The 22225-nt window shown below is 40.6% G+C and overlaps 1 protein-coding gene and 1 long non-coding RNA gene across 4 annotated transcripts in view; one reads left to right on the plus strand and one right to left on the minus strand.

Annotated features, from left to right (window-relative positions):
* The window catches only part of LOC116238898 (uncharacterized), a 67692-nt gene extending 67397 nt beyond the window's left edge, over positions 1 to 295 (minus strand). For both annotated transcript variants that reach the window (XR_016466118.1, XR_016466117.1), the window contains exon 1: positions 164 to 295. This is a non-coding gene — a long non-coding RNA (uncharacterized LOC116238898). The remainder of the gene's footprint in view (positions 1 to 163) is intronic.
* Positions 149 to 22046, plus strand: DAPP1 (dual adaptor of phosphotyrosine and 3-phosphoinositides 1). 2 transcript variants are annotated; one of them, XM_031608821.2, is made up of 9 exons: positions 149 to 269; positions 9296 to 9418; positions 12206 to 12339; positions 15803 to 15933; positions 17469 to 17516; positions 17747 to 17809; positions 19512 to 19597; positions 20090 to 20177; positions 20624 to 22046. In XM_031608821.2, the coding sequence occupies exons 1-9, from the start codon at positions 214 to 216 to the stop codon at positions 20681 to 20683; spliced, it is 789 nt and encodes a 262-aa protein (XP_031464681.2). In that variant the 5' UTR covers positions 149 to 213; the 3' UTR covers positions 20684 to 22046. The 2 variants fall into 2 exon arrangements, with proteins under 2 accessions (XP_031464681.2, XP_031464682.1); XM_031608822.2 differs by lacking the exon at positions 9296 to 9418 and having other exon boundaries at positions 170 to 269.
* Positions 22047 to 22225: the final 179 nt, after the last annotated feature.

Below are 22225 nucleotides of genomic sequence, written 5' to 3' on the forward strand. Positions count from 1 at the left end.
TATCACCAACCACGCAGCTACGACGTGAAAGAGCTCAGGAAACCGAGCGCAACCCACTCGCAGCGCGGTACAACAGCCCGCCCCGAGCTGCCCCTGCCCGCGCAGTCCGCCCCGAGGCGCTGAGGGGCCGGCATCCGCCCAGAGGCACCGCCCGCGCACTTACCAGCGCCCCGCGGAGGCGGCCGCGGGCAGCCGGTGTCACCCGGCGGGACGATGACCCAGCGCCGGGAGCCGAGCGCCCATCTGGACGAGGAGTTGCGGGCGCTGGGGTAAGCGGCGGCGGCGCGGGGGTCCGCACGCGAAATGGCGGCCCCCCTCTTCCCTCCGACCCGCGCCGGGGGGCGGCTGAGGGGCGCGGGGAACCCCGCGCAAAATGGCGGCCGCGGGGTGCGGCGCGGGGCAGCTGGCGCTTCGTTCTGGCTTCGGTCGGAACGCCCGGTCGGAACGCCGCGGCGTGTTCTAACGAGCGCCCCTCAGGGCGCGGCCAGCGCCCGGTCCTGGGGCGGGACGGGATGCCGAGGATGCTGGCGGACGGCGGGTGAGTGCGATGTACCAGCGACGATTAGAAAAATCGAGAGGGCAGGTAGGTGCTTCAAACATAACCGGGAGGCTATGGCTACTTCAGGATGTGACAGGTGTCCCTCCATCAGGGAGACCTCGTGTTTTGTGCCGTTCTCCCTGCGTGGGACCAGGGAAAGGAATTCTGGGGGGCATTAGGCACCCGATCATCCAGCATCCGAGGGAACACCTCCAGAGCTGGACCGCCTTCTCAGGGTCCCCTATGCCCTGGCAGGCAGCCTGGTCACCCAGCATCACACCCCAGGGAGCGCTGGGCTGCCCCGTGCACCTGTGCTTCAGCTGCAGGCAGTGCTGTGCCCTGGGAAGATGCCACCCTCACTCCAAAACAAAGCCCAGCAGCAAAAGGAAGGCCACAGGTTGCCGCAGGTCCTGCTCCCTTCCCGCCACTGACCAGATGATATGGCTTGCCCACTTGCCAGCTCCAGGTGGTTTTGCTTTCCGCACCAAGAAGGCTAGTGGGAGTTTTTCCACAGACAACATTGTCACAGAGGGGAAGAAGAGGAGTATGGGGAGCAGTACTGCACAGCCAGGGAGGGAAGGTCTGTGGTAGCAAAGATTTTCACTTGGGCTGCAAAAAGTTGGAATTGCCATGTCCACACAGCTAATCATTTTCCGTGTTTGGAAGCACCTGTTAATGAAGTGGCTGTTACTGAAGCATCTAACATACTGAATGAGGTAAAGTCACTTTCACAATGGTATCCAGAGTGTGCACTGTTTGCATTTCCTGCATAGCTGTGAGATTACTCTCATGAAAAACAAAAATACAGAAAAACTTGACTTGCAGCTTCTATGGAAAACAGGGTTCCAAATTGCTAAACTTCTATTCATTTAGTCTAGATGGCTTGAGTTGATCTAAACCAGCAACCTATGCTCACAGATCGCTTTGCTTGTTTCAAAGTTCATCCTAATAGATGGACCCTTAGGACTGCAGCCCAGTATGGTACAAGGAAGAAAAGAAACTCAGTGAGAAAGCTACCCAGATCCATCTTTAAGCTGAAGCTTATTTATTTTATTTCTACTTTAGGGGAAAATATGAAGTTTTCACCCTACTACAAAGTACCAACCATCCCCTTAACACAGTGTGTTGAATTAAATGAACTAAAACTGAATAAACAATTCCAAGCAAGGAGTCCCTTTGGATGACTAAATAAAGCCTTTTTTTCTAGTATGAAGTTGACTTTAATTTTCATTTTTTGTTTCTTTCTTTTTTTTTCTTTTTTTTTTTAAGAGGAAAAAAAATCTCACAAACCTAACACGATCTAAAAGATATCAGTATAAGTACTTTTCCACTCCCCAGACATTAACATTCAATTTTTTTTCCCCTTAAAGTTAGTTCCTGGTGCTATTACAGTTATGGGCTCCCTTAAAACCAACTTAGAATCTAGCACAACTGAGTCCTGGTTCCAGTGAGGAATATATATTATTGCCGTAGTAAAGACCAACAGAGAAAGGATTCATTCAAACAGGGAGCAGCTTTGACATTCATATATGTTTTGGGGCAAACTGGAATGGGTTATTTTAGACCTTCTGCTTTGCTGTGCAAAATTCAAAGAAATTGGAGGAGGTTTGAAGAAGTGTGATATGGGAAGCATTTTAAGAAGAAAGATACGGGTGACAGAATAATCTCAGTTTACCAGATCAGCTGGTTATCAGAATGGAAAGCTGACAACCATGCAGATAGGTTTTATACTGCATACTCATCTGATGCTCTGCTAGGCTTGGAGGATCTGGTGTTTGCTGGGTTTGTCTAGATTAATGCTCCTGTAATTACATTGTAATTACTACATTGTTGAGAGCAAGGCAGGAGGGAGAAGATAGTTGATATCTTCAAATCCCCATCTTGTTTTGTCCCTGCCAGGAGTATACCATCCCTCACAAAAAAACTAATAAATGAAAAAAATTAACAATCCAAGTTATCTTCAGGAATAATCATAGTCACTGTAGGCATATCTACAGCTGTTTATCAAGTTGTATCACTGCTCTCAAGAGCCTCAGTATTTTTAAACAGGAAATTTTAGGGGCCTTTCCATCAAAACAAAAGAGAGCAAGTGTAATGGAGTTGGCTTTTTTTTTTTTTCTTCTTCCTTGTTTTAAACTGTTTCATTCAGTCAGTCAGTCTGAGGGAAATTGTTTATTTGGAGCCCTCTACACAATTTGAGATAGTCAAGATAGTCAAGCTCAAAATGGAAATCCAGAAAACTGTCAGCATCATTGTCAAAGTGTTTATAGGTGGAACCACCACTGAAAAGAAGATCAAAATCAGAACATTTGTTGTTAAAAAATACATTACCTCATTAATTTCTTCCCTAAGTGTATGAACACTAAAAGGGAGCTTTGAAGCTTTTCAAGAGACATGTATACTGGTTTAAAGAAAAAAGAAACTGATGTGATTCTCCTTATGAGGTCTGCATGGATGACTGGAATTAGTCTTTTTTCCAGTTGCTTTTATTGCTAAAATATTTTATATTGCACCATGAACCTCATGTAGCTGATCACATATAACGTGAGTTTGGAGAATTCCTCTTTGTATTTCTTGTATTTGTGCAAGAGATGAGAATGTGGACTGTCTGGGCATCTAAGTAATTACAGTCTAGTTTGGTAACATACCTTCAGTCTCAACATGGCTTTGGTGATACTAGTGTATTTTCTGTCTTTCAGGAATGAAAAGAAGGGGGGAAGAGGAAAAGTTTTTGTAGTATTCTTCTCTTCGTAATTTCACTGTTCTTTCTCATCTATTGTAGCACAGTTTTTATGCTTCTCCTGCTCCAGATTTGACAATAATGCAACAGATGGTATTTGTGTGACTGAACAGTACTCTTCGTACTTAGCTTTAGTAAGAAAATAAATTATATCACAGGCCTAAATCAGATTATGATAAAATTTAGTTCTGGGTTGAGGAACTGACATGAGCAGGACAGGGTAGATGGTCAGAAGATTTCTTTTTTTTTATCTGTATTTCTAATGTAAACAAGAGCAAAATTAAAACAGTTAGAAAGTTGGCAAAAGAAGTGGGTAAAAATCAGAACAAAGTCAGTTGAGAGAGTGGAAAGAGAAAATAGAAGTGAAAAGCAGAAGCTGAACTAGAAAAAGCCTGCAAATAGAAGACATGAATGTAAAGGTTAGATGCACTGAAGTCACTTCCTCGTATTTCTATTTTTTAATTATTGTTCCTATGACATGGTGAGAAGTCAGTCCAACAAAGTACTTCACATGGGTGTGTGATTAGGTGTGTTACGATGAAACATTAAGTTTCAGTGTGACACATGGAAAGGATGTCTAATAAACACCATTTTTGGTTGCCTGCCACCTATAACTCGTCTTGGCATTCTCACCCTTTTCTAGGTTTCTTGAACCTAGAATCATTAAGATTGGAAAAGACCACTAAGACCATCTAGTCCAACTGTCAACCCATCACCACCAAGCCCACTAAACCATGTCACTCACTGCGATGTATATGGACTTATGTACCATTAAAAACATTGACAAATCATCATTCTTACTGATGTGACATAAAAAGATCCCTTCCCAATTTTAAGATGATAGGTAATATTTCTAGGGGAAAAAAAAAAAAAAGAACAAACCTGACACATTTGATCTTGGAGTTTCTGAGACTCAGCATGCAGAGACTAGAAAAGCCAGTGAGGCCACTATATGGAGTCATTTTTTGAGTAAAGGCACATCAAGAGCATCATGTACAGCCAAATGAGATAAGTCAAGCGGTACAGTATGCTACTCCTTAATCTAAGAATGGGAATACTTCTTTAAGAATATATATATGGTATATAATTTTGTAAGAAAATTCAACCTGCTATAATAGAGGATACTTTTTATACCTTAAAATTTGCAAAACCTACCAATATCTACCACCATCAAAGAAAAAAAAAGATAAAATAGCTGTTCTGAATAACATAGAGATGAAGTCCTATTGAGAACACTTTTAGATTGCCTCCACTTGCTGAAGAACTTAATGAAGATCTTTGTTCCCTTTTAGAGGTAAATGAGAAGTGACATATTTTGTTGTGTTTCTCCTTGGCACCTGCAAGACAGCCACAATGCTATCCACAAGATAACCTAGCTGAGCACTGAGAATCTCCTTCCCATTTCCAAGAAGGAACTTTGAAATAACCTGACTCTTATAAGAGTAAACCAAACATACAGAGTATCTAATTCCATCCAGGTTAGGTTATAACTACTTAAGAGCATAATCAGATAAAGACACAGAAAATAAGCCAAATATCTGCCTACTGCTCTTATCTGATAGCGAGGCATACATCAGTTAAGCATTGCTTCAGACATGAAAAACAAACGGCAACCAAAACTTCTTGCTGTGCATACTACTGCTGTTAGATATCTTTAGTTCTTATGATGAGGAAAAGTGAGTGCTTCCACTGGGTGTTCAGCAGTTTGCATACAGAAATGACCCAGAAGAGGGTCAGCCAAGTCCCTCCATGCTTACCCGTAGGTCAGCCATAGATGAGTGTTTGTGTTTCTTGTGTACTCCAACACCGTTAAGAAGTTAACCCTCCTGATGCTGGCTGTAGTGTCATTCACCAGCCCCTATTTATAGGGTCTGAAAATAAGTGTTTTAGGGGAAATACCTATACAGTTCTTAGAATCACCAAGATTGGAAAAGACCTCCAAAATCATCCAGTCCAACCATCCACCTATGACCAGTATTTCCCACTAACCCATGTCCATCAGTACAACATCTCAACACTTCCTGAACACCTCCAGGGACAGTGACTCCACCACCTCCCAGGACAGTTGCTCTGCTAACAGCTTTACTGAAAAAGGCAGATACCGTGCATAAAAACTGATCTGTAGGTGACATAGGAATGAAATTTCTGTAACTTTTTCTTCGATATATTCTGAGTTATTAAAGAATAAATGAACATTTTGAAGAGGGTGTTCTTATCTGAAGAGGAAATTCCTCACTAAAAGCACTGCTACAGTGTGCTTCTGATTACCACCACCACAGAGAACTCTAGTTACTATGTTAGCCGTACAGATCTTAAAAAAAAAAAAAAAAAAAAAGAGGTTGTCACGTCAGCACACCCTTTTCTGGGGTTGCAATGAGTGTCATGGCTGCAGTGATACAGACACAGCTTGCGCTTGGCCACCAGTTTCCCCCTAGTGGGAGTCACACTGGTGCCTAGATGGGCAAATAGTTAGGACCGCACTGGGATGTTTTTTGATTCTTTGGGGTACCATCTCTGTTCTTACTCCTCCTCACCTTGACAGTGAAGCCCTTCCAACACTGTCACTGACACAATCTAATCTGAAAAGTAGTCTGATTTCTGGAAATGTGATACTTTCCAAAGAGAAGCAAAGCTAATCCCAGTAGTGTGACAGGCTTGCCTTAAGACATGCTATCCATAGGCCTGGAAGGTGCTTCCACTCTGAAAAGCAGTAGCAATAGTATGGTTCTTCAGCAGCACACAGTGATTTAAAAAAACCCTGCTTTTGAGCATAGGATAGTGAGATTAACATGATTTCAGACAAAGTTAAAGGAACAAGAACTGACACATGACTCTGGCAGCAATTGTATACCCAATCTGAAATCATTTGTCAAACTGACAACAAGGAAACTAAAATAAGGAGTGGTGCAGACAGGACTTTAGATCAGAGAAATGAAGTAACTGGAAAAAACCTTCCAGATACATATGAGTTTGAGAGAGGACATGCAAAGCCAGGGGCAGCCAGCAGAAGTAGCTCAGAGAAAGGAAAGGTCTTCTCTCTCTTTCCCCTTTTATTTCTTCATAGAGAGGTTTCTGTATCAGCATCTCCAAACAATTTCTTCACTCCTGATAATTTTCAGTCTGACAAGTATCAGAGTATGGAACACATTTCTGGAATTTTTGTAGTAGATACAAGTTCTATAAGTTGAATCAAATAGAAATGACTTTTTGAAGGATATTTGGAAAGAGCCCAATATACCACACATGGACTGTGATTCAAAAATGAAGAGCTGACAAGACAATTCAGCTTTTGGAAGTGGAGCTCCCTGCTGGTCTCAAACAGCTGGATGTCTGTAAAACCTTTTAAATACAACTAATTTCTTGTTTTAAGTAGATAGAGAACTGCAGTTGCAATGTATTTTCTACCTGTTTTCCTCCACCAAGTATCATTCAGAACAAAACTCAAGCAGAGGGTGACTGCCCCTTATAATGAGCCATGTCTCCCCACCTTGATACCTACTAAGACTGACCTTCAGTCAGCTGTCTTAGAAGTTCTGTTGGTATCAGACAGCTGATTTACTAGGTTACATGACTACATGACTTTTTTTTTTTTTTTTAAATAAGAAAAACTGAAGGATATTTCCACCTGCCCCAATCTCCCAACAAGTACTTAAATTCAATGGAAGTGCACGTAGTAGTATAAACTACAGGGCTTTAGGTTAATTTTTAGTGTTATTTACTTTTCCCTTCATCACCAGACAGGTTGATTAGGAGAACAGAAGGATCTTGAAACATTTTCATGGGGGTGTGTTTACTTCCCTGGTAGTTTGTGTGCAAATGATTACTTTTCAATGCAATTTTTAAATTGCACCCGTTCCCATATGATTGGAACAAATTTTGAATGTCCATTTTCCTAGCAGAATAAAGTAACCTGAGAGTTGTTACTGACCCAGCCATCTGTGACAATAGATGAGGAAAAAAATAGCCATGAGTAAGACAGCTACTTTGATGCTGGGAGCTGTGCTATTGCTTCATGTTCACTTTTTAAAGCTGAGAAAGATGACCATAGTAATATCTGAGGGATTTTTGTCTGCAACAGCATATTTGTGTAAGAAGTGTGATGCAACTTTTTCAGCAGATTTAAATATCTACTTTAAGCCAGTGTTCTTTTCCCAGGTGGGTGGTATGACTTTCTCCTCCCTGCAATGGTAGGATGTTGTTAAATCACTCTTGCATGTAAGAGAGCACACGTAAACAGTCCATTTTATAAACCTGACTGACTTCTAGTTTAAATTCTTCATAGAAGACTTCTTGGAAATAAGATAATAGCACACTTATAAGTGACCTTCTTTATGAAAATGACCACTCACAGATTTTCTGAATGTTTCTTTGTCACAGCAGTAAGAGAAAACACATTATGAGATTGCACTCAAAACACAATGTCATCTTAGCTGTAGAGCCTGCCTACCCTACGTGCCGGTACGATCCTCATCACATCAGAACAGATCTGACCTTTGACTGTTACTTACTTGGGCAGTTAATCCTAAAGCAGATTTTGGCTGACAGGTGTTTCTGAGGATGACAGTTTGATCTTTAAATACTTATTATTTTATTCTACTGTGTAGATGGTCCACAGAGCACGTTCCAGAGCCAAAGCAGCAATACTCTGCCTGTATTGAGTTTCACATGGATCTTGTCTTCCACAGAGTGAAAACAGTCCGAAATCTCTTATAAAGCCATTTATCAACCAGCTGGCCTTTCAGAAAGGCAGCCCTCTAAAATCAGAGGTAAACATTTGTGAGAGATGCCAAGATAAGTGGCAGGTTCTGATGAACAGAAAAGGAAAAAAAAGTTACACATCATTTCTGTTTGAAGACTGTTGCAATATGAATACCAGAACGCACTGTGATCCAATGTCTGCTGTCAGTCAATACTATTTCAAGAGCTGAAATAGTAATGAGTTTGCCCCCACAGTTACAGGCACGGAGTTTTAAAGAAAGGGGATAGGAAAGCAGCACCACTTCCATGTGGATGAGGGGAAGGGTACTAGAGGTACTGCATTCTCTCCTCTACCAGAAACTCTGGTGTGTGTATGTATAGTCATTGTTAATATTTGCCTACAGCCTCTCTTAGAGAGTTAGGGCTTTAGCTTTCTACAGCCACATCCCTTTTTCTGTGACCAGTTTCAAGAATGGTTCTAATGAGATCCTTTTCTATTGAAAGAAATAAGACATTTCTGTTCCAAGTCAGTCTGGACAGAAACAAGGCTGTAAGAAGCATTGTGTAGTCTCCATCACATTTTATTTTTTTTTATTTTCCCCGGAACATTCCATGTGGAAATGTATGAAGTGACTTTTCATTGAAGTTAAATGAAGCAAGTGTTCAGTGCTTTGTTGCATTGCTCAGACCACATGCAGCTGAGTGACAGTGATGGCAAGGCCTCCAAATTCTCACTTCAGATTCTGCTGGTTTACCTTCTCCTCCCCTTCATTCCTTCCTCCAAAAAGGTTATGCTTCATATGAAAGCGTCAGTTTAGGCAAATCTGCTTAATTGCAGATATTAGCAGAGCAGATGAACTGAGTTGAGGGAATTAGAAATTGGGAAGAGATTTTTTTTGTTTTTATACCCAAACACTCCCTGTTTGCCCCAAAAGAGGAAATGTACTGAAGTGTATAGATTTATCAGGAAGTAGAGATTCTGAAATTAGACAAAGGGTCCTGCATACCCCCAGAACTGCTTTCACCTTATTAGAGAACATCTGGGTAATTTCTTGGTACTTACACAGTCAGCTCTTTGTAAATATGGAAGCGCATAATTTCATAGTTACAACAAAGATCATTTTGTAAGCTTGTCAAAAGGAGGCTGCTGAAAGGGGCACAGTTCTTTGCAACCTGTATTTGCCTGTTAGAAGAATAACTCAGTTGTAGCAGAGTTAGTTCCAGTTCTGCTTCTTTCTCTGACTCAGCTCCAAAACTCAGCAGAAACTGTCAGCTAAGAACAGAGCGAATGATGCTTTAAACCCCTTGTGTCTTCCCAGGTGGTATCACTATAACCTTACTCGACACGCAGCAGAAGCCCTGCTTCTTTCCAATGGGAAGGATGGAAGCTATCTCTTGAGGAAGAGTAACGAAAGGGAAAATTTGTATTCCCTCTCTGTAAGGTAGGGTATGAACAGAAGCATCTATCAGTACTTATCTGATGCTACATAGCTGGCACTTAAAAGATTTTTCACTTAACTCCCACATATGTTTGCATCTCACATACTGGTATGACCTTCAGGTTTCATTCTGGGGCCCAAACTGTTGGAAAATACCCTAATGATCTAGTCCTGTTGAGTGACGCAGAATAAAATATGAACTGAATTTGGAAAGGGCTCTCATTTTTCCAAAATATTAACTAATATTATTGGGGAAAATGTCATTTTGTGATTGGTATAGGTATTCTGTCATGCAGATTTTTACCATACAGACAGTATGGAGAGCTTAAACACTTCATAGATGTAAAAAAACATTTACAATGAAGAAATAGTCCTAAATAGAAAGTAAATTTAACAGTAATTGATAGTAACTTTACAGTTTCTGGATCTCTGAAACTGTCATCCAGTTAATCCAGTGATTTGCTGGAAAGTTTTACTCCTCTAGGAGTAAAAGTTAAGTCTAGGCTCAGACTTGATTTGTAACCAGTAGTGTACTACTGATTCAGGTAGTATTTGTATTTCCCCAGTTACAGAAATAAGGCTGTTGAAATCATCAAAATTTCAGCAATTTACGTCAGTTCAGGACACAGCCAGTACAAAGCACACTTAGCCTACCTTGGGTAATTCACTACTGAATCATATTGAAGGAATCCTTAAAAAGCCAAGAAGCAGAGAAGCCACAATATTTTTGGCAGGCAAAATGAGAGACACATGCATTAGAGACACAAAGTAGTTGCTGTGTGTCAGCTGCATTGAGGTAACCAGCCTTAAATACATCCATAACTTTTGGCAACTATATGATATATTAAGTCTCTAGTGAATGTTCAAGATATTGCATTCATACTCATTTCTGCCTCATATTGGGCCTCTGAACTACAGCTTGCCCAAGGAGGTTGTGGATGCCCCATCCCTCGAGGCATTCAAGGCCAAGCTGGATGTGGCTCTGGACAGCTTGGTCTGGTGGTTGGCGACCCTGCACATAGCAGGAGGATTGAAACTAGATGATCATTGTGGTCTTTTTCAACTCATTCTATGATTCTATGAATCACAATAACTTTTTAAACTAAAATTACTTGGATATACACAGTGATGCTGGTTATCACAGCCCTTGTAGGTGGGAACATAGCATAAGTTGTTCTAAAAGGAGATGAAAGCTGAAGTGTTAATGAAAATGTATTTGCCATTTTAACAAATTCTAGTCTTACAATACCTAGAGAAGTCTACTTGGGCCAATTCCAATCTGCTATTCAGCTCTTGTAGTAAGGACTGATAGTTGCTCACTGCATCACGGTATGCAGAGTATTCCGGACCTGAGTCTGAAGGTTGGTTTCTTACTCTGTTACACTGTTTTCATGGTGGTACAGCTCCCTAGAAATACTAATCTTTATTTTAAGATGTGTCATTTATTTTCTGCTGTAAGTATAATTTGCTTTTTAAATTTTTTATATTAAAACTTCATTTTGGAATAAGTAATTCAGTTTCATTTTGATGTCTTGCAGGAAGAGCCATTTTAGAAATTATAGCTTTCACTTTCTTATCTCCTAAAATTCCTTTACTTCCCTTTTTACCTCTCAAAAAACTTCACCAGTTACTAGCATTTGTAAGAAAAAGCCCTTGGGGTTTTAACTGACAGCTGTAAGATGACAAGGAGAGAGATCATACCCTGCCTGAAACCCTATCTCCCAGCTGTATTAGCCAACTTTAAAAAGGAACTGGAGTAGTAGGAAATAGAGTAGAAATTGCTCTAATTGCAACATTGTATTTCCTGTGAAATTAAATGAAAAGGTGAAGACCCTGTAATTGCAACAAACCATTGCAGCAGCTATTTGTTAGACAGAGAGTCAGGACTTGGATAGCAGGCATTGTGTCTGAGCTGATGGTAGGGCAAAGCACAGGAGAGATTATTAGGCATGTTCTTCAGTGTCATGTTCTAACTATTGTTCAAAGAGCAATACCAGTTTGAAATTATAAGCTCCTGTAGAAGTGTCAATAAGCTTTAGAAAAAACACTGTAAACCCCCTTTCGCAACAAAATTTGTTAGTATTTTTGCTACATGCATTTTTTCTGAGCCAGACTTCTTTCTGGACTGCTTTGGATGCTAGCAGTATTAACAGAAGTCACTTTTTCACAAAAAAGATGCTTGCTCTAAGTGCTTCACTGACTTCTGAAGTAAAAATAAGTACCCTTCCAGGAAGTGAAGCCTTGCACACTTCTCTAAATATCACCAGCTTGTATAAACAAATTATGTTACTTCTCTGAGTAAAAGGACCCTGATTCTTGTTTGACAGCACCCAATACGGTGCAACCCCGAGGACAGAGACAGAGCTGACAAATTGTAAAGCCTTCATTGTTCAAACAAAGCAGAGTGGGACTGCGATGACACCTGAAAAGCAAAGCAAGTACTTCAAATAGTAGAGGCCATCAGAAACCATCAGAATTGAAGCTGGGTAAAAGAAGATCATCAACCTCCTTAGACAGAAACCTAAAGATCTTGTTTATAAGTCTTCTTATTGATTTGTGACAAGATTGACTACCCCGCTCTTTTGTGGCTTTTGCTACCCTCATCTGTAAAGCAGCAATTATGTTTTCTTAATGAATCTGATTCTCAGACGTATTGACTGTGAGGGAAAGTAACAGCAACAGTACTACTGCTAAGACTGATTTTGTGCTAGATTTCTTGTAGTAGAAGCTACTGTTTAAGTAGCCAGTGTCCTTTACAAGTCCTCTACGAGTTTCCCTTTTCTGTTGCAGGGGAAAGGATTCTGTGAAACATTTTCATATTGAATATACAGGAACATCACTCAAATTTGGATTTAATGAATTTTCCAGCTTGAAGGAATTAGTCATGCATTTTGCAAATCAACCTTTAATTGGAAGTGAAACAGGTAAGTAGAGCTCTGCATTTTCACAAACATGCTTATGGTCATGCTTCATACAGCTCTAAGTAAAAGGAGTTATTGATGTGTTATAAGGTAGAAATGTTGTTAAAGTGTTCCTCTTCAGAAATCCCTGAGGTATTTAAGATATCCCTCTTCAAAAACACTTTCAAGTATGCTGTAGACAAAGTACATGCAACCTTACTGAGTTTTTGCTAGCTAGGGACATAGGGTGCTTTCTCTCTGAGAACCCAAGGAAGCTCTTGAAAACGTGCATGTAATGGATGGAGCAGAACCTTCTTATCAAGGACATAACCAAAGCAGAATGTTTACCTAACGCGAAAAATACATGCTCATGTATAAAATTAAAATCTTCCAAAAAGAATAGGTGGAAAAAGGACCTGAAAATTTTGCTCTACTCTTCTTCAATCAAGTGATATCCTCCACTTTCCTGTAGGAAACATGCCCTGTGTTATCTTTTCCACTTTCTGTTTACAGCAGGTCAGCCTGCTGATCCCATCCCACCATCACATGGATTTGTGTTGCTTTAAAAAAAGAAATAGAGAGAAAAGCACAGGTTTGATGAGCAGCCAGCATGCTACCTGATTTAAGTGTCAAAACATTAAACTCTGTTCCTAGAAGTGACTTGAACACGACACTCTCAGACTGGGACACAACAAGTAGATGTGTATTAGCACAGAAGTGCCAGTTTTACATTTAGCTTCAAAGGTGAGAGCTGACAATGAGTCAATACAAGTTAGTGGCAAAAATTTTAGTATCCCGTGGAAAAAGTGTATGCAAAAAGTCATACATAATGAGCAGTACTGTGAAAGTGACCAGCTAAATGCTGGTTGTCACATGCAGTAGCTGGGATATGTCACACAGTGATAAGCACTAGCGCTCTTCTAACACAATGGATCATAAGCATTAAATTTGAGGGTTACTTTATAAAATATTTTACAAATATAATGCAGTGCTACACTCAATATTGCACTTGTGTCTTTCAGAGCATTCTCTTAAGTTGTTTTTAAGTATGCTTAGAACAGTTTGTATTTGTACTCTTTGCACCGATAAGAATTGCTTCCTGCAAAATCAGACATGCACCTGCAGACCTAACTCTGCAGAGATTCCAGATGACGAGGCTGTACTTCCCCATTCTATCACTGCATGTATTACAGACACTAGTAAATGAGGCTTGGGTGTTACACAGTCTCTATGGACAGGATCAGTGCTGCTGAATGAAGGGCTCACTTGCCACTTTAAAGATCCTAACTGGATTCTCCTAGCTCTGTGAAACCTCTAAGGTATTTAAGTTGTATATACTAGATAGCAGGAAAAGGGCATTTGAAGATCACATCAAGAACTCCTCTACCTTCACTTGTTAGGGATAACAGTAGACAGGAAGAGAATGACAGCACACCGTGGGGTGATAACTGATCTGTGCTAAGAAGGGGGCAGGGGCTCATTAGAACCCATTCTCAGCCAAGTGTTATCATGGCTGACTGACCAGTACAACACAGGGACATACAGCAGGCTTGCCAAAAAGCCAGCAGAAGCCTAATTTCTTAGGCCACACTTCCTTTCAGTGAAAGGAAGCTTTCACTGTGCAAGTCAGCTTTGGCTCAGGCATGAGCAGAAAGTAGTTGGACCAGTTTTTCTTAACCATTGTTATCCTTACAAACAATTTTATAGTGAAAGACTGAGGTCAGGAATGAGAGCAAAGCAAGATAACATGCATACTTTTCATCCCCACCTTTCTTATGGACAGAATTTGATAAAACAGCAACAGCGAGGTAGAATATGTAAGAATTTTTGTTATCTTCCATCCACCTTTAGTCTCACTGCAGCTAATTGTGTATCTGAAGACATACACCAGGCTCTTTGATCAGTTCTTAACCTTTAAACTGGTCCATGGTGCACAGCAGTTCTTTTGTACTGGGACAGCTGCAGGATTGTGCTTCCAGGCCCACAAACCTCATTTTGCTACAGCTTTGTTTGCCACTCCAGGTTGCTACACTGACTAACATTCTTTTCTGCATGCACTTCCTCCTGAACTACAGATAATTAAAAGGAAATTGAGACTGCTATGTTTTATTTCTTGGACTGCCAAGCTGACTTTTCACTAACAATCTTAAAACAGCTTGGTGTCGTGTTTCTGTGTTTCGGTCTTTATTCAAAATGAAATGTCAGAATGCTGTTGTTAACCATTTGCTTTGTTTATCCATTCTCCTTAAGTTATTTTCAAAACATACAAAAGCTTTGTATTACTCAGAAGAAAAAACAAGAGTCTTGATAGCATGTGGTTAGTAAATTTCTTCTTAGAAAGAGATACATGCACAAACAGCAAGAATCTGTTCCTATTGTTATACAGTCACCCAATGACTCTGTACAAGTATCTTTTATGGAGAAAAGGCATGGAGAGCTTAATAGAAAGCACATACAGTATAAGATGTTGAACTAGTCCAGCCAGTTTTGCAGCATGGATCTTTGCCTACATATAATAACAGTCTGTGCAATAGATGAAGAGTAGTTTTTATAGACTGATGGGGTGTGTCTCTATTTTCTTACTGATGCTAAAGCATTTTTTTCCTGCAAGACCAGAGAGAATTAAACCAGTTTTCACTTTTGACCTATTGCAAGCTGAACATAAGTGCATATACCCATGTGCCTGTGAATAGGTATCAGTTAGTTAGTTTAAAAAAATCATGCTTTCATTTCCCTTTGTTGTCCTTATTACATAATATGATTAAGACTTGATTTCATATTTAAGTTATCAAATCACCTGCAAGTTTCAAATCCAAGTCTTTAACACCTCTAGCACTCCTCCTTCTTAACAGCTAACAATACCAACATAAAATGCTAACATAGCAGCATTTAATATGCTGTGATGTTTTCAAAAATGGTATTAGAAGGTATAGCTGTTCCTGTTTGGGGGAGGATTTTCTCTGAGGAATATGTATTAGATTCACTGTTGTTAATGCAGCCTTTGTACAGGCAGTATTACTGAGATCTTAGGGAAGTTATTAGCTCTTACAAATTTACAATATTTAGGAGCCTATAAACAGGAGGGGAGTCAACTTTTTGAAAGGGTAGATAACAGCAGGATAAGGGGAAATAGTTTTAAGTTGAAGGAAGGAAGATTTAGGTTGGATGTCAGGGGGAAGTTCTTTACTTTGAGAGTGGTGAGGTGCTGGAACAGGCTGCCCAGAGAAGTTGTGGATGCCCCATCCCTGGAGGTGTTCAAGGCCACATCGGATGGGGCCTTGGGCAGCCTGGTCTGGTATTAAATGTGGAAGTTGGTGGCCTTGCCTGTGGTGGGTGGGTTGGAGATTCATGACCCTTGAGGTCCCTTCCAACCTGGGCCATTCTGTGATTCTGTGAAACTAACTTATTCTACAAGCAAGCAGCTACTTCCAATTACTTTCTAAGACTGTCTTGAGATATTACTCACTCCTGCTCCTTTTCTCTCCAGGAACCTTAATTGTATTGAAGCATCCCTACCCACATGAAGTGGAGGAGCCATCTATTTATGAGTCTGTCCGAGTTCACACAGCAATGCAGACAGGAAGGACAGAAAATGATCTTGTTCCAAATGCTCCCTCAGTAAGTTGCTCTCTGGCAAGAAAGGTGTTTGAGTTGGCTTGAGTTTAATGTGATTGCTGGAGCGAGCTATGGAGTAATGCTGATAATTCATCACTGTATGTGTTCTGAAATACAAGAAATCTTCACCAAATAAGGCAAAGCAAGCTAAAAACAGACAAAAAGCCTTTCATAGCTGTTGCCTCTGAGACTGACAGTGCTGTCTACAGCAGGCCAAGGTGAGTCTGACCATCAAACAAAGTATACATAAAGGGTTTTTGATCTCCTGTGTTATCTTCCCCTTAAGATGCAGTCTTACCAGTAATATTATCAGGAATTAAAAAATAAATTCTAAAGACCAGATTGAGAAGTATTACGCTTTTCTGACAGCTCTGGTCAGGCTGTATGCAACAACACTTATGTCAGGTTGCACAGCAAGCCCTTGTTTTGGCAAGCTTCTAGCAGTGTACAGGCCGGAATGAAGGAGATAGCACCTCTGAATCCCTACATCAGTTAAAAAGTGAGCTTTTGATAAAAAAAAAAAAAGTATATTCAAAATTACTCAGAGACACATTGGGAAAGGGAAACCCCAAACTGAGTGTGCTACAGTTGAATAAGTGTATCTGAATTCTGGTAGGCACATTACATTTGATTTTTTGTTGTTGTTTTTAGCATTTTCTTATTTGGACTTATTACCTTATAATCATCTCATCTTAAAGCAGAAAGATGGCTTGCTATATTCTAACACAGACTTGCGCCCAAAATAGAGAAGAGCCTCTCAGCGCTACTAAAAAGCAGTGTCATGTTAGAAGCTATGGCTTCCTGGTGTGAGAAACAAGAGAACATCTTCATATCCATTTGAGCCATCTGTTCTGATATCTGTGACTCACTTGGACAGTAATTAGAGACTTTAAATCCCTAACTCCTATTTAAGTGAGACAGGTGGTTTGTCCAGAACAGTATGGCTCAGAATACAGAGGAGAGTATTCTAATAACTTAACTAACTTTTTGAAGTTAAAGAGGAAGAGTTACATTAATACAGGCTAACAAAGTCCATACAAGAAACACTTTGTATCCCACATCCAACCATTCACAGTTGAGTTCCACTTAAACCTCTAAAGGAACTTAACTTTCCTGTGCAGCCAATAAAAGGCTCTCCATCCTCCCCCTTTCCCTTTCTCCCTCCCAGTATTGGCAGTAATTCACTGACATAAACTCCAGGTACTTCTGGATATAACATACAGAGGCAGACAACCAACTTCACTAAATAAAGATCAACCATAATTGCATATATTTTGCTTCATTTAGTGGACGAGATGCAGGCCAGAAGCTTGAATAGAGAGGCATGGTGGAAGAGTTTGTCTCTGAAATCAGCAAAAATTGGTGTTTATCCAAGTGGTGAGGAGCAGGGCACTCAACAACAAGGACAAGAGCAAGTGCTTACAGGAAGCTGCCTGAGAACAGATTGCTCTTCCATCTGTGGTTATAGGCAAAAGGGGATGTGGGAAACAAACAGAGCTGATTCTCTAACCCCAGTTCTTTTTCTCATTACTTCATAGCTCGGTACTAAAGAAGGATATTTGATAAAACAAGGCAAAATCGTCAAGGTAAGAAAACCTCTTATTCCTTGCTTTTACTCTGTAACTGCCCACAGAAGCTAGGGAGAATGCTGAGCTTGGCCTGAATTTCCCTGTGGGGAGGAATAATTTGTCTTCTAAACAACAGCAAAGCACAACTGTAAAGCAGAGCAAGTCAACAGATTGAAAGGTTTTTCTTTCCTAAGAAGTGCTACATTAAATTCTCACAAGACAATTACCGTCCGTTCTTGATCTTTCAGAACTGGAAGACAAGGTGGTTTACACTGCATAGGAATGAACTTAAATATTTCAAAGACCAGACAGTAAGTAGCAAGCACCAGTTCTATTCTCTAAACCTGTACGGGGGCAGCCACAACATCCTCCTACTTCTGGCTTCTTGCATACGTATCACAGCTTACTAAGTTACAGCTTCCCATACTGTCAGAAGACTTTCAAAGTCAGAGTTTTGCTGATAACCTTAATGAGTAAGTCGATAAGTTTTGCAGCTAGAAATCATCTCCTGTGCTCCATCAGTCTTACCTACAGGTCAGAATTGCTCTTTACAATGCATTTTTTGTTTCTTTGTTCAGTGGATTTCAAGCTACCAGCACAGCTTTCACTGGTAGCTTTAACAGACAGAGAACAGTACTATTGAAGAATTTCTGCAAATGCTAAAAGCGTATTTTGCATTCCTTGATTTCATCCTTTTAGTTCAAGTGGCTGTGTAGTTTACACAAACAACTGCAATTAAAGGAAATTCTTTCTTATCAATCTGCGTAGCACAAAGACTGACCTATTGCATCTGGGAAAAAGTTCGCCCTTACAGTTGTGTTCCATTTTTAAGAGTAAGAAATACCTTTAGAGTCCCTCCACCTTTACAGTACCTCCACAGCAAGTTCCTGCACAAGTGCAGCCAAACCATTGACCACTGCCAAAGCCTCTTTCAAGCATCTTGCAGATTTTAACACAACAGCATACACCTGCCCTCTCACACCAAACATCTACATCTACAAACAGTTATGTAGTACTTATAGGATTTGCCATTAGTGCTCATTTCAGTTAAAACCACCTGGAATTAAACTTCCAGTGTAACATTTCTAAGGGCAGCACTCAAGTGTCTGAATTGCCTTTGTGACTTACCAGGCAAGAACACATCTTGGTCAGAAATGCGGACTCCTCCCACACAGCTCCAGCAGCTGTTGATGCTTCTGTTGATGCTTCTGTTGTCACTGTACAGTTTACTGCTAGCTCTAGGCTAGCACTTATTAGCTTATCTCAGCACTTTTTCATAACATAGTGCAGCTTTCTCATAACATAGTGTACAACTATCAGGTATTGAAAGATGTAAGGAAAGGTGAGAAAACACTCCATATGCCTCATGAAGGACCACAGAAATTGGTGAGGGTGTTCCGATAGAGCAAGCAGCTCTTTCATTTCAGCCACCTCTTCTAAGGTGCTCAACATGGTGAGAAAAATAAATCAAAAGAACTGTCATACCTAGACAGAATGAAACTCCTAAGGGAGTGCATACCTGCTCCCAGATACTTCTGGGCCTGTCCCCAGAAAACCACACACACACTACTTCAACTCTCCTTTTTGCCTTCTTCCTTACTCAGCTTCAGCCTTTTAAAGCTTTTAGGAATTAATTAAATCTCCAACAGCTGGTTAGAACTGATAAGATGTGTAACTATCTCCTTTTCTCTGTGAGCCTTAGCTGGATACTAGTTATATTATAATGAAACCTTTAGCAGTCTGTATCTAGCTCTGACTTCCTGCAGTAGTGGTGTCCTCTATCGTTTGTCTAGATCTGAGCCTATTGTACTGTTTCGTACATTAGGTTCAATTCCTCCCACTTCAGCGCTGATGTTGTTTAGCTGGTTTAGGTTCACAGTGCTTGTAGCTTTCATGCCTGTACTCAGAGAGACTCAGAGCACCCATAAAGGTCCATGTGCACTGGAGATGAACAAAAGTAGCCTTATATTTCATTTTCATGTGTTCCCATTATAAAATTATTTTATTTTAAAGGCCACAGAACCAATTCGGGCACTTGACTTAACTGAATGCTCAGCAGTGCAGTTTGACTATTCTCAAGAAAGAGTCAACTGTTTCTGGTAAGTTGTATGCTACACTGTGCTGGGGAGGTCAGAGTAGCCAGGAGTTTCAAATGGAACCATTGGGTGCTTTTGAAAGCTCCCTATATTCTGAAGCCAGCCCTGATCTTAACAAATCCGATGATAGCTGCTGTCAGTTCTGCGTGGCTTTGCCAGACTACCACAGGCAGAAGGTTTTATTTCATGAAGGGGAGAAAGAGGGCAGGCCCATATTTTGTGGGCATTTCTTTTTCTAATCCTGAAAATGCATATAATCATTATTGAGGCATATGGTACTTAGTGAGGTGACCCAGCTGGCACTTGGGACCCTAGGAACATGTCCCTGAGCTATATTCTGTGAATGCTGCCACTCAGCCTTTCCTGTACAGAAGAAAAGCCTTGCTGCCCTGCTCTGTCTCTGCCAGTGGTGGTGCAAATCAGTTGGCTTCAGTCTTAGAAGGAACTACTGCTTGCTCTAGCAACCTAAAAACAGCTCTAATTGTTTATTTACAGCTTAGTGTTCCCACTAAGAACATACTACCTGTGTGCAAAAACTGGAATAGAAGCGGATGAGTGGATTAAAATACTGCGATGGAAACTGGTAAGATGGTGTGTGTTGTTAAATGGCAGCATGTCTTGTGCAGCAGTACTGTGCTACTGCCATGATAAACTCCCAGTGCTAGAGCACACCAGTGCTACAGGTCTCATTGTCTGCATGCAAAGAGTGCTGCTCTGGCTTCCAGGCCAACTACACTAGAATACAGAGTTTTCATGAAATGTATGAGCCTGCCAACCCGCTTTACTACTTTTGGGATGCCTTTTTGATATTTAGACTTGTTATGAAAAAGCAATGAATTATCATTAAAGTGTTGCCCTGTAGATGGTAAACAGTATTGAATAGCACAGATTGCACATATTGGTCCTGAAGGAAACAGGAAGACTTAAAAACGTTACTTCCCTAAAAAAAAATCAGTATTTAGCTTGGTTTTACTCACCCACATCCATATGCAGGTAGACAAATGATAACGGATTGTTTCTCTGTTCTAGTCACAAATACGGAAACAAGTGGAGCAGCGCAGTGCCCCCAGTTCCCAGTTGCACCCCTAATCCTTCCACTCCATGGGCAGGAGTTGCCTCAGAGAAGGCATCTGACCACAGGAAGACAGTTCTATGTCTCCATGACTTGCCCACACACAGACATTTGCATCCAGCTCTGCATACAGAGGATCTGTACAGCTGATTGACTGCTTTCAGGCTGCTGAGTTGCGTGTGGAGACCATTGCAGAATCACAGTGTCAGTTTGATGTGTGTGGTTTATGTCTGCAAGGCTCAATCATTCAGACACCCATTAACTAATCACAGAAGTAGTCACTTCAAAACTTCTGAGGTTATCCGGAGCCATCTTGAGAACTTACTGCTTGCTCCATCACAGCTACCATTAGCAGCACAGGCTGTTAACATTCAGCCTGTTATTTAAAATTAGGCCTTTCTGGAAACATTAAATATTACTTTTGTATGGCCTGTTGGAGTCTAGGCCAAAAGAAGAATGACAGAGCCAATTACATTTTTGTAAATAGTATCTACATTAACACCCACAGAATTAAACCAAGACTCTTTTGAAGGTGATGGATGAGTAATACTTCTGGTCAAGTATATTTCTGTACATTTTAGATTTATACCACAGTTATGGCTTTGAATGAACATTTATTTTAAACAGCATGTACGGGATATGGTAAGCAGCGACAGAAACGCTGCTTGTTTATACATCCAGGTGATGAAAAACAGGCAGTTCTCAGCACGTGTGTGCTGCTACAGGACCCCGAGGATGGATGACAGAGCTCTGCAGAAGGCTTTGCTGGTGGCAGCCACCAACGTTTTAGCAGCATTGAGTTGGACCCCATATGCTCCCCTTTAAAAATGAGCTGGATTTTGTAATTTTTTTCCCCTCAAGCAGATAACTTGGTTTAAAAAACAAGAGGTTTTATCCACAACTGCATTCAAGAATTAATCACTGCTTGCTTTACACTGAACAAGAAGAGCAACAGGAAAGCACAATATACACTAAAAACATATACATATGTGTGTGTGTGTTTGAAAGAATATATCTTCTACATAATGGATGAAAATTTTCATATGCAATTTGGAAGACTCAAGCACACCTAAGTGTTGTGGCTCACCAGAGTTTAGAAGCAGAAGCTTTGGGCTTTGGTGCTATAATGAAAAATGAGGTGTTACATTTTGAAAGCAAGTTTTGACACTGGAGGGTCTCAAGGCCAGCCTGGTCTGGTCTTCCATGTGACCTGCTCCTCTGGGAGACATGGGGTGAGCAGGGAGTTCCCTCTCTCTGTAATGGTCACATTTCTGATGAACCGCTGCTTGCATGGAAACCTTTTCCCTGGACAATGTGCAGCAGCAGCTCAGTGTTCAGTAGATGCCTTTACTGTGAGAAAGCTGAAGAGAAAAAGGGGGAGAAACGTACTAGAAGAACATACTAGAAGGAAAATCCAGCTTTGGACAGGAATAGCATTTTATTTCAACTTATACATTCAAAATATTTGTAAATATTTTTATACACTGTTTTCTGAATAAAAAGTCATTATAAAACTACCAAAGGTCTTCTGTAATTCTGTACAGTATCGTTAAAGCTTT

The sequence above is a fragment of the Phasianus colchicus genome, chromosome 4 (genome assembly GCF_987193195.1).
Source record: "Phasianus colchicus chromosome 4, bPhaCol1.hap1.1, whole genome shotgun sequence".
NCBI classification, from domain to species: domain Eukaryota; kingdom Metazoa; phylum Chordata; class Aves; order Galliformes; family Phasianidae; genus Phasianus; species Phasianus colchicus.

What these genes read in the sequence shown, in the direction of transcription:
- DAPP1 (XM_031608821.2), top strand. Translation starts at nt 214, where the DNA reads ATGACCCAGCGCCGGGAGCCGAGCGCCCATCTGGACGAGGAGTTGCGG. An exon ending in GAGGAGTTGCGGGCGCTGGG is followed by an intron (nt 270 to 9,295) that starts GTAAGCGGCGGC and finishes GTGTCTTCCCAG; the next exon opens with GTGGTATCACTATAACCTTA. An exon ending in GAAAGAGTCAACTGTTTCTG is followed by an intron (nt 19,598 to 20,089) that starts GTAAGTTGTATG and finishes GTTTATTTACAG; the next exon opens with CTTAGTGTTCCCACTAAGAA.